General features: G+C 41.9%; 1 protein-coding gene across 1 annotated transcript in view; it reads left to right on the top strand.

Annotated features, from left to right (window-relative positions):
* ibtk (inhibitor of Bruton agammaglobulinemia tyrosine kinase) overlaps positions 1 to 12008 on the top strand; it is a 93564-nt gene extending 81556 nt beyond the window's left edge. Inside the window, 8 exon segments of the mRNA XM_034175415.1 lie at positions 4049 to 4190; positions 4477 to 4595; positions 4788 to 4804; positions 4807 to 4901; positions 7775 to 7920; positions 8236 to 8421; positions 11095 to 11230; positions 11539 to 12008. Coding sequence (XP_034031306.1) covers positions 4049 to 4190; positions 4477 to 4595; positions 4788 to 4804; positions 4807 to 4901; positions 7775 to 7920; positions 8236 to 8421; positions 11095 to 11230; positions 11539 to 11697 — 1000 coding nt within the window. The 3' untranslated portion in view covers positions 11698 to 12008.
* Positions 12009 to 12210: the final 202 nt, after the last annotated feature.

Below are 12210 nucleotides of genomic sequence, written 5' to 3'. Positions count from 1 at the left end.
ACCATCACAGATGCTGGCTTTTGAACTTTGTGCTGGTAACAATCTGGATGGTCTTTTTCCTCTTTTGTCCAGAGGACACGACGTCCATGCTTTCCAAAAACAATTTGAAATGTGGACTCATCAGACCACAGCACACTTTTCCACTTTGCGTCTGTCCATTTCAAATGAGCTCGGGCCCAGAGAAGGCGGCAGCATTTCTGGATGTTGTTGATGTATGGCTTTCACTTTGCATGGTAGACTTTTAACTTGCACTTGTAGATGTAGCGACAAACTGTCTTAACTGACAATGGTTTTCTGAAGTGTTCCTGAGCCCACGCGGTAAGATCCTTTACATAATGATGTTGGTTTTTAATACAGTCCCGCCTGAGGGATCGAAGGTCACGGACATTCAGTGTTGGTTTTCGGCCTTGCTGCTTATGTGTAGAAAGTTCTCCAGATTCTCTGAATCTTCTCATAATATTGTGGACTGTAGATGATGGAATCCCTAAATTTCTTGCAATTGAATGTTGAGAAAGATTGTTCTTAAACTGTTGAACTATTTTTTCACACAGTTGTTCACAAAGTGGTGATCTTTGCTCCATCTTGCTGAGCCTTTTGGGATGCTCCTTTTATACCCAATCATGACACTCACAATTAGTGTCCTCAGTTCCCAAACGCTTGAGTGTGTTAGAAGGAAAGGTGATGTAACACAGTGGTAAACATACCACTGTCCCAGCTTTTTTGAAATGTGTTGCAGGCATCCATTTCAAAATGAGCAAATATTTGCACAAAAACAATAAAGTTTATCAGTTTGAACATTACTATCTGTCTTTGTGGTGTATTCAATTGAATATACACCCCTGGCAATAATTATGGAATCACCGGCCTCGGAGGATGTTCATTCAGTTGTTTAACTTTGTAGAAAAAAGCAGATCACAGACATGACACAAAACTAAAGTCATTTCAAATGGCAACTTTCTGGCTTTAAGAAACACTATAGAAATCAGGGAAAAAAATTGTGGCAGTCAGTAACGGTTACTTTTTTAGACCAAGCAGAGGGAAAAAAATATGGACTCACTCAATTCTGAGGAATAAATTATGGAATCACCCTGTAAATTTTCATCCCCAGAACTAACACCTGCATCAAATCAGATCTGCTCGTTAGTCTGCATCTAAAAAGGAGTGATCACACCTTGGAGAGCTGTTGCACCAAGTGGACTGACATGAATCATGGCTCCAACATGAGAGATGTCAAAGGAGAGGATTATCAAACTCTTAAAAGAGGGTAAATCATCATGCAATGTTGTAAAAGATGTTGGTTGTTCACAGTCAGCTGTGTCTAAACTCTGGACCAAATACAAACAACATGGGAAGGTTGTTAAAGGCAAACATACTGGTAGACCAGGAAGACATCAAAGCGTCAAGACAGAAAACTTAAAGCAATATGTCTCAAAAATCAAAAATGCACAACAAAACAAATGAGAATGAATGGGAGGGAAACTGGAGTCAACGTCTGTGACCGAACTGTAAGAAACCGCCTAAAGGAAATGGGAATTTACATACAGAAAAGCTAAACGAAAGCCATCATTACACCTAAACAGAAAAAAACAAGGTTACAGTGGGCTAAGGAAAAGCAATCGTGGACTGTGGATGACTGGATGAAAGTCATATTCAGTGATGAATCTCGAATCTGCATTGGGCAAGGTGATGATGCTGGAACTTTTGTTTGGTGCAGTTCCAGTGAGATTTATAAAGATGACTGCCTGAAGAGAACATGTAAATTTCCACAGTCATTGATGATAGGGGCTGCATGTCAGGTAAAGGCACTGGGGAGATGGCTGTCATTACGTCATCAATAAATGCACAAGTTTACATTGATATTTTGGACACTTTCTTATCCCATCAATTGAAAGGATGTTTGGGGATGATGAAATCATTTTTCAGATGATAATGCATCTTGCCATAGAGCAAAAAACTGTGAAAACATTCCTTGCAAAAAGACATAGGGTCAGTGTCATGGCCTGCAAATAGTCCAGATCTTAATCCAATTGAAAATCTTTGGTGGAAGTTGAAGAAAATGGTCCATGACAAGGCTCCAACCTGCAAAGCTGATCTGGCAACAGCAATCAGAGAAAGTTGGAGCCAGATTGATGAAGAGTACTGTTTGTCACTCATTAAGTCCATGCCTCAGAGACTGCAAGCTGTTATAAAAGCCAGAGGTGGTGCAACAAAATACTAGTGATGTGTTGGAGCGTGCTTTTGTTTTCATGATTCCATAATTTTTTCCTCAGAATTGAGTGATTCCATATTTTTTTTCCCTCTGCTTGGTCTAAAAAAGTAACCGTTACTGACTGCCACAATTTTTTTTCCTGATTTCTTATAGTGTTTCTTAAAGCCAGAAAGTTGCCATTTGAAATGACTTTAGTTTTGTGTCATGTCCGTGATCTGCTTTTTTTCCTACAAAATTAAACAACTGAATGAACATCCTCCGAGGCAGGTGATTCCATAATTTTTGCCAGGGGTTGTAGGTTGAAGAGGATTTGCAAATCATTGTATTCTGTTTTTTACATTTCACACAACATCCCAACTTCATTGGAATTAGGGTTGTAAAATTCCTTCACTTTTTGTTGAAATTAATTATTTCAGAACATTTAGTGGGCCATTAACATATCAAAATTGGTAGAAATCAGCAAAAGGATCTGGGGTGCAGCAGTACAACAACAGTATATCTTTTTACCGTTATAGACAGATACGAGGTCTGTTAGAAAAGTAACGGGCCTTTTTATTTTATGCAAAAATATATGGATTTGATTCAATATGTTTTTACATCAGCCAAGCTTGAACCTTCGTGCGCATGCATGAGTTTTTCCACGCCTGTCGGTTGCGTCATTCGCCTGTGGGCAGGCTTTGAATGAGCACTGGTCCACCCCTCGTCGTTTTTTCATTGTCAGGAGAATGTCTGAACGACTGCCATTTGTTGCATTAAAATTTTTTCAGGAACCGTGTGAGACAGCCAAGTGGAAACCATTCGATAAATTCAGATGGCTTTCTGTGAAAATTTTATGGGCTTCACAGAGATTAAGGAGTGTTACTACCGCTTTAAGGACAGCCCACAGCGGCTGAGGGCGCGCCGCGCTCTGAGCCGCAATCGACAGGCTGAAATGACCATTTCATTTCTAAACGGATGGCTGTGTGGAGCCGGGACCATCATGTGCAATTTCTCTGGTTATCACAAGAGCTGGACATCAGCCATTTTCCGGCAGATTTCACTTTTAACAAGAGATTTTGTCATGGAAAGCTGCGGGAGGCTTCGCAGCGTCACGACGGATTCGCTGATGGAGCGAGACAAAGAACACCTCCGTTTTGGAGTGTCAGAGGACAAGTTGGGACATGCCCAGCTCTCCACAATTTCTCTTATACTCACTCAACTGGTAAGCCACTGAAAGCCGAGATAGACATGTCCCAACTTGTCCTCTGACACTCCAAAATCGCGGCTGGGAGCGAGGTGCGCCCGTGCGCCATTGTGGGCCGTCCTTAAAGCTGTAGTAACACTCCTTATTCTCTGTGAAGCCCGTAAAATTTCACCGAAAGCCAGATAATTTTTTCGAATGGTTTCCAGCTGCCTGTCTCTAACAGTTCTGAAAAAAGTCTGATGGAAAAAAAAGCCCAAATCATTCGCCATTTCCTCGCAATTGAAACGTACGACGAGAGGGGGGACCAGTGCTCACTCAAAGCCTGCCCACAGGCAAATGACGCAACCGACAGGCGTGAAAAAACTCACGCATGCACACGAAGGTTCAAGCTTGGCTGACGTAAAAACATATGAATCAAATCCATATATTTTTGCATAAAATAAAAGGTCCGTTACTTTTCTAACAGATCTCGTATATGTCATGCATTCAGTTTTCTAAAACGCTTTGATATGCACCACATTGATATGAAAGTAACCTAAAATGGAAATTACTGAAGGTACAGTAACATTGAAAATGCCTGTGGACCCTAGAGGGACAAAGTATAATATTTCAATATTTCGTTTTTGTTTTTTTTTTCTCCCCACTCTCCCTCAGTGTTCCTCCTGCTTGTTGAAGTCAGACAAGGCCAACTCAGCTGAGTCCCTGCAGGAGCTGCTGACCTCAGACTCAGAGGGCAGCTACATGGGGGTGGGCAGTCCTCGAGATGTGCAGTCACCCATCTGCCACGACACAGCTGAGGTTCTTAATCAAAATCAAAACCACTGCATACATGATTTCTCTGGAAAAATAATTGAGCAAATGCAACATTGTAGAATTACATCTTCAAAATCTACAGCATGTTTGCCCAACCATAAATGAAGTTGGTACAGAATTAGACCACAAGTTCAAAATTATTGTGGTGTGTGTGTGTGGTGTGTGTGTGTGTGTGTGTGTGTGTGTGTGTGTGTGTGTGTGTTGTGGCTACACATTTTGGCTAAAGTATTAATGGACAGTATTTAATGATTTCATTAAAACTGATGTGTAGCTTTGTCAAGATGAGAAGACTTTCAGTCAGAGGCTGAAGACTCCACCCAGCGTCTTGAGGAACGACCTCCCGACTGCCCCCGACTCTGCCCCACAAACTGTCCCCAAGACCCAGCTGTGGTAAGATTGATTTACTGCTTGTGCCATTTGAAAGACAGATTTGCTTCCAGTCTTGTTGCTGCCTTTGATTCACCTCAGTGAAGCTGTGGTTGGCTTCAGTATTAGCACTAGACTTGACCTGTTTGAGAGTGAGGTTTGGAGACAGAGGAGAAAGATAAAATTGAGCTGATTTGCATTGTTCATTATTTACAGTCCTGTCCGTCCACCACCTGTTTGGATTTCAGGACCATCATGGACATGGAAGCCAACTCTCTGCAGACCCTTGGAGCAACACCTAAAAGTCCTGGAAGGCAAGCGGTCACCACTGTGTTTCATTTACTGTCCACTTGGAATAATAAAAGTAGTCATGTTGTTATGACTACCTGAAAGTTGATGTCATGTCTGTGGGAATTAAATCTGCAATATTTGCAGATTCTGTAAGCTCACATGAGCTGAAAAGTGCAAGAGACATTTCTGAAAATGTTCTGGGTTGAAGCTAGCATAGCCAACTTCATGAGCAGATAGCTCAGTGGATAATGAGCTGCTCAATTTCAATTTCTGGGCTTCAAGAAGACGCAGGACTAACTTTGTTTTTAACATAGGAGGAACAAAACAGTCCAAGCATTGTGGGGTGGGTCTGATTGATGTGTCACATTTGCCTGTCACCAGGAAAGACACTGTGGAGCAAATCTGACACGGTGTCATATATTAAAACTAGAGTCTGAGATCATTGAGCCGATAATATCCTTACATGAACATATTGGCATTGGCTTTATTTTTGCCGAGATGAAAACTTTTATTGTTTTTCAATTAAAATAAATTTATTTCCTTCATATAGTGCCAAATCACAACAAAGTTGCCTCAAGGCGCTTCACACGAAGCAGGGTCTAACTTTACCAACCCCCAGAACAAGAACACAGGTGACAGTGGTAAGAAAAAACTCACTCTGATGCAGGGCTGTGAAAACTCCATGGATTTCATCATGGGGAGGGGGGGTGGGGTGTTAGTGATGTACTCTTTAATTGTGAACATCACTGAGTTTTTAAAATGCTTATCTCAAAGCGTTCTCCTTTTTTACCACATCGTGTAAGTTTTATAACTCCGCGGACACTGATCTGTGTGTTACAGATAAAATCAGTTTCCTCTGATCCGCAGAGTTTCGCGGAGGAAAAATGCCACTTAAAGTGTAGCTGTTACGACAGTTGTCGTAAAGCAGGACTGGTTGGTTGCTGCGGCAACGCTGTGTGGCTCCTGTGCGCCGCCACAGCTAAACTTAGCATGTGGACATCCCAAACTTTTAGAGCTTTCAGGTTTTTAAAAGAAGAATTGTGCAGCATGTCTGTGTCACGGAGCGACGTCGCACAGGGAGAAGATGGTGAGAAAGACGGTTTGAAAAAGTCTGATAAGGACAAGAATCCGTGGAATCGTCGCTGGCTTCATCAACACACCTGAAAGATAAAAGAAACGGGAAAAGTGAACTGTGCCCTCTCAGGAAACACGGTAAAAATTTTTATCTCCCTGGATACATTCTGCTGTTCAAACAGGATTTTAGACAAGATTATGTGACTTTTGTCACTAATCTAGACTTTCTTTCATTGTAAAAAAGACGTGGCTTTGAATGGATTTAGGCTGCATGAATTTACACATTTAGGATTCAAAGGATTCAAGGATTCAAAAGAATTTTATTGTCATATGCACAAAGGAACATGTTCCCTGCACAATGAAATGTGTTACTGCATATAACCCATCCTAATTGCCAGTTAGGAGCAGAAGTCACCTTTAGGCACCCAGGGACCAGCTCCAGATGTATGTCTTGCCTTAGGTCAACAGCAGGGCTGAGCAAACCATGACCGGCCTCATGACGACAGATGAACACACATAAGCCAGCCTGAACACATATATCACATTTACCATGATTTTCCAAATATTCTACAAGCTTTTTCTTTTTCTATTCTTTTCAGTCTTCATGAATTTCATGTAGTTTAATTGTTCTGAGTTAATGCATAATTTTGGTTTACATTTAAATGGAAAATCATTCCAGGTTCCTACTTCCACGTCATATTCTGTTATTTAAACATTATCATTGACAGGTCAATAAAAGGTTGAATGTAGGATCATTTAAATATCCACTATTTTGAGATTTGTTCTTCCAGGAGATGCTGTAAAAGTATCATTAGATAAAAATTTAATTCTGGGGCCCCACAGGGCCTAGACCCCGGCTCCTGGGGAGCTGTAACCCCCCCCCAAAAAAATTTTCCTCAGATTTCACAATTGTCATTTCACAGCCTGCTGATGATTTGAGGAAGAAACCTCAAGCAGACCAGACTCAAAGGGGTGACCCACTGCTTGGGGCCATGATACAAGCACACTAGACAATACAAATATACAGGAAATTTTGGAAGTCCATGCTGCTGTGTCAATATGTCAGTCTGGGTTTGAATCCCACTCCTGCTTCATGTGTCCTTGGACAAAATACTTAATCTGAATTGTCTCAGTCCATCCAGCTGTAAACATGGATACCAGCCGTGGCTGGAGAAGTAAATGTGAGGCATCGTTGTAAAGAGCTTTGAGCATCCACTTGATGGGCAAATACTTTAGAAATTCAGTCCTGCACTTGAAGGAGTCACAGTACAGCCACAGAGCACCAGTGGAGTTATGAAGAGGAAAATCTACCAACAAAATCTGTAAGGTTGACCTGGTGTATGTGCCTGCAACATGTGATCCATTCCCACAATTAGATTTATTTTGTTTACCCAGATAAACACACAGTAATGTTGCTCAATGTATTACTTTTAAATTGGCGCACAGTGTGTGCACTCATCTCAGCACAGTGCTGCATTTCTTCTTCCACAGCAGAGAGGAGTGCACACCAACATGTTATTCTGTGGTTCTGCAAACTCTTCATCATGTTGCTGCATTCATGACACAGGACTTCCACATTGTATCATTATGTAGTTTATGCTCATGTTAATGTTTCTTCCTCGTTCGCTTTGAATGCCCACTTCTGCCATCATTCTGCGTGCGCACGACACGCAACACCTAGGAAAACCCGTCCTCAATGATACCGTGGGATGAAAAATTCCTACCATGTGGCAAATTTTTCCCGGTATATTGGCCAATCCCAACACGAGGCCCAATATTTCTTTGTTGTGTCAGCTGACTACATTTATGAACATAACTGTTTTTCCATCTGCTTCTAGTGGCATGAAACACTCCCCGGTTCCACTAAACTATCGCAGAAGCAAAGAAAGATGTTGGCTCTGTCCAACAAGGAGGCGAGTGTAGAGCCTGCTGCACCCAAACCGGCCCTGGCACTGACCCCGTCTAAGAGCAGCATGAAGGCCTGGTGAGCAAACACAATCATCTGCAAACACAATCATCTGATTTTCACATCTTACTGGTGATGGCAACTAAAATGACAAATATTTTTTTTAAAACAAGGAGAGATGTTTAATGATTTTATGTCTACGTCGGTGGGACTGTTGTGTCAGAGATTGCTATTGATCCGTGAGACACTGCAGGCACTTAAATCAGCTGTTAACGTTTTGCTTTCCAAATTAGTTCCCTCTTCAACCTGACAGACATTACTGCTGAAGAAACACCCATCCACATGTCAGCATCACGTGCCGGGCCATCATCACCATTTATTTACTTTCTGCAGGGCATCCGCAGTTCAGTCTCCACCCACCTCAAATTCATTTTGGACACTTTTGGAGGAGGAGCACCAATTGATGAAACTGGGGCAAACAGGAGTCCAGAGGACCCCCAGTCCTCAGGGCCCCCCAACTGTTACCAGGAAGGTCACTTTTAAATGTGCTGAAGGCAATGAACCAGAAAGACCCAGTGGGTAAGTGTGGGACATAAACACATGATCAACGCTGGCACTTCTTCATAAGAGAGTCAAACGAAGGAGGAGGGGATAAAGGATCATTTAAACTGTTAACACTCATTAAGTCATTTTTAACTTTAAAACAAAGTAAAGCAAAAGCACACATTTATAATTCAAGATCAACACTCCTTTTGCTATTCATCTGCTGACTCTTGTTGTTGTAGTGCTGCTGTTTTCCACTTGATGGCACTGTTGATGTGTTTTGCAACAATTGAGCCCACATGCATTTATTTTACAGAAACGCCACAATGATTTCACTTATTGTTACTTATTGAAGAATTACAGAAATAATGCATCCACCAGTAAATCTCTCCACATAAAAAAATCTAAATGTGAAACTTGTAAAATCTGTATTTTTCTGAGGACATTAAACAGGACCAAATCTGGACACAATCAAGACTAGAAGTAATGAGTTTGTGCAGATCTTTCCTTCAGAGAAATGCATTTATTGTTTTTGTCGGAGTGCACAAGTTGAACACAAACGCTGAGCGACAGATTCTACTCTCGTGGGAGAGAAAGAGCGATTACGGCGATGTGCTGTGAATGAGGTGAAGTGCACATGATGACCGAGTGCGTCCGGGCCGCGCTGCCGGCAGACCAGTCACCCCCGAACTTTACGACATCACCGAGCAGCTGGACAACACAGAACACACACACAGCCGTGCAAAACTCTGAGCATGGTTTGGATTGTTTCATCAGGCTGTTTATTTGCATAAATAACTGGTGTGAATAAAAATGTGGGGTCAGAGTTGAAAATCTTCTTCAAGTCTTGAAAATGACAGTGTTTTGTGAGTGCAGGAGGTTTTATCTGATGTCAGATAGCAGACTTCCTCTTCTGTTTGTTTGCCTCAACGTCACGCTGTGGTCTCCAGCAAGGGCTGCAAGATACTCAGCAGCTGTGTGAGGCTTGAGATATTAATCAGAGCTGATAAGGTTCGACGACCACAACGAGTGCCTTTCTGCCATCACAGAAAAAGCACTTTATAAGTCCTTGTGTGTGTGTATGTGTGTTTTTTTTGGCAGCGTTTCCATACACCTCGTCCCACTTCATGTTTCTCACAGGTTTTTGTACGGGACTGGTCCCACACATTCAAAAACATCACTTTCAGGAGAATTTAATGTGTCACAGTGGGAGTTTGGAAATATATTTAATCACTATTATAACACACTGTCAATGTAGCGGTCTCTAATCCAGACCCAACAAATCCAGAGGAAAAAAACATGCTAAGTGTACACAGTAAGAGCTGCAGAAAGCTTGAATCATCTCGTGTGTCATGTCACATAGATAGTCAGCATCCTGTTGGATGGGGAACCAGTAATTGTTTTACTTCCTGTGATGGAGGAATATAAATATTATAAGCGGAAATGCTGCACACGTGTGTGCTTTGTGATGGGAAAATATGACCTGTGATTATAAGTAAGACAATACTGACATAATACCAATGGTTTTACAGTGCAGCACCTTTTATTCCTGAAATAAACATTTGGGGAAAAATGTATAATCACAAAAGAGAGAGAGCGAGAGAGAGAGAGAGAGAGAGAAATGATCTCTTTGCCTACAATATTCTAGTTTTTTGGGGGGTGGTTTTTTTAAAGTTTTGTTTATATTATTATCATTGTATTTTTACCAACTAATTTTTTTTCAAAATTGTAAAAGTTTTCTGTTAGTGTCTACAAAGTAATAACACCATTTAGGAGTTTTTGACTTTTTTTAAGAGTGTAATTGCTCACAAATTACTATATAGGGTAACTGGGTATTTTGTCTAGGACTGCTGTTGCAGAAAGTTTGCTTTGACATTGTCTGTTTAGCTACAGTTCCTTCTGTAGTCCTGAATGCTAATATTTCACTTTCAGCTACATATTTTTAGAACTAGATACAGAACAATGCAGCTTTATTTTCTTTTCCAAGTAAGATATATGATACAATCTCATATCAGAAACAGTACAGAATAGAGGGTTAAAAAAGCAATATCATAACTACAATCACATATTTAAAGCACCAAGTCATTATTTATTTATTTAACCTCATTATGAGACCAATATTGCCCTCATCCCAACTTCTTTTTTAATGTGATGAAGGCCTGAAATGCAGGAATGGATATACAGTGCATCTGGAAAGTATTCAGTGCTTCACTCCTTTCACATTTTGTTATATTACAGCCTTATTCCAAAATGGAGTAAATCCATTTTTCCCTCAAAATTCTACTCACAATACCCCATAATGACAACATGAAAAGGGTTGTTGTTTTTTGTTTTTTTTTACCATAGAAGAAGAGCTCTCCTTGTTGGTGCATTGCTGCCACCTGCTGCATCATTCTGTTATAGCAGCACTAAGTCCTCTCCAGTCCTGTGACAGATTTTTTTTCATGCGATCGACTAGAACTCAGCCTGAGATCGACTGGTTGGGCACTCCAGCTTTATGCGATTCATATGTTTTCTGAATCTCATTTTATGTTTTTGAAGGTCATTGTTTATCATGTAAACAATCTTCCCGGTGACAGACGGCTGCTTCTCAGCTCAGAAGGTAACTGATGGGTGGAAAAAAAAGAAAAGCTTTCCTGGTTAAATTCTGGCTATGGGCAGAATCACTGATACTTGTCCTGTCTTGTTCTTTGTGTCCTCCTCTCTCAGGCCCTGGGTGCTTGGAGGAGTCAGCAGCCCCCCCTCCTCTTCCTCCATGATGACCTTTGCCTCCATAGTGGAAGAGGAGAAGCAGCAGGAGGCGGCGCTGATCCGCAGCCGAGAGAAGCCGCTAGCGCTCATTCAGGTGACGCGTTTTGTCCTCACTCGTGTGTATGTTTTTGTTTCCTGTCCTCTACTGGTCTGACAGATGTCCATCTAATGAGCAGCACATCCCCACAGTGCTGCTTAGAAACGAGGTGCCTCCACTTGTCTTTTGACAGCCGTCACAGCTCTTCTCCTGCTGTTTCCAGGCTTCTGTCAGCACCTTGACAAAATCACCTCCCACCTGTCCCTGCCCCCCAGCCTTCCTTGCGGCTTTCTGCTCATCAGCCTGTAAGACAGCATGCTGATGATGAAGTTCTCACTGTCAGGCTTTTGCTTTGTTTCTTGCAGATCGAGGAGCGGGCCATCCAGGACCTGCTGTCTCACTACGGGGCTCGTGACAACCCAGAGGAGCTGATCGTGGTGGAGAGATCCACTCGAGGGCCCATCGCCGCCCCCACCTGGAACAACGCTGATGTGAAAATGGTCACTACACAACATGGTCTGTAATGTTCAGCGTCTCTGCTCTTTCTTACCAAAACTGTCATCCTTCACGTTTGGCCTCAGAGAGCAGGACGCCTGTTTACACAGTGTTACTTTAGGTTTTGAGCTGGTGTGTGAGTGTGTTCTATTTTAAATGTTGGAATAACTGAATGTCTTTGTTTGTGGGTTTATTTGCTGCTTGTTCTGAAGAAAGAGTCTAATTATGTAGTTGCCAAAGAAATGGAGATTCTGGTGGTTGTGTTGGGTGAGTGGACGCTGTGTGTCATTATATTAATGGTGCCAATGACATTAAAACTGGCTGTTGCACCTGAAAAGCACAGTGGAATGTTCATTTCTTCTTCTTTTATTTAAACATTTGTCATTATAGTGTCACAGCGTCTGTCCCGGCCACACTAACAGCACACGGTTGTGACGCCGGCGTACCTTTAAGTGCAGATCACCAGTCAGTTTGTTTTCCCTAACTGGAATCAGACTTGGAGAGAGAACATCAAACCACAGTTAGAGACCGGGGAAGCTCCA

This window comes from Thalassophryne amazonica, chromosome 7 (assembly GCF_902500255.1).
Source record: "Thalassophryne amazonica chromosome 7, fThaAma1.1, whole genome shotgun sequence".
Lineage (NCBI taxonomy): Eukaryota > Metazoa > Chordata > Actinopteri > Batrachoidiformes > Batrachoididae > Thalassophryne > Thalassophryne amazonica.
This window is presented reverse-complemented; position numbering and strand designations above follow the sequence as displayed.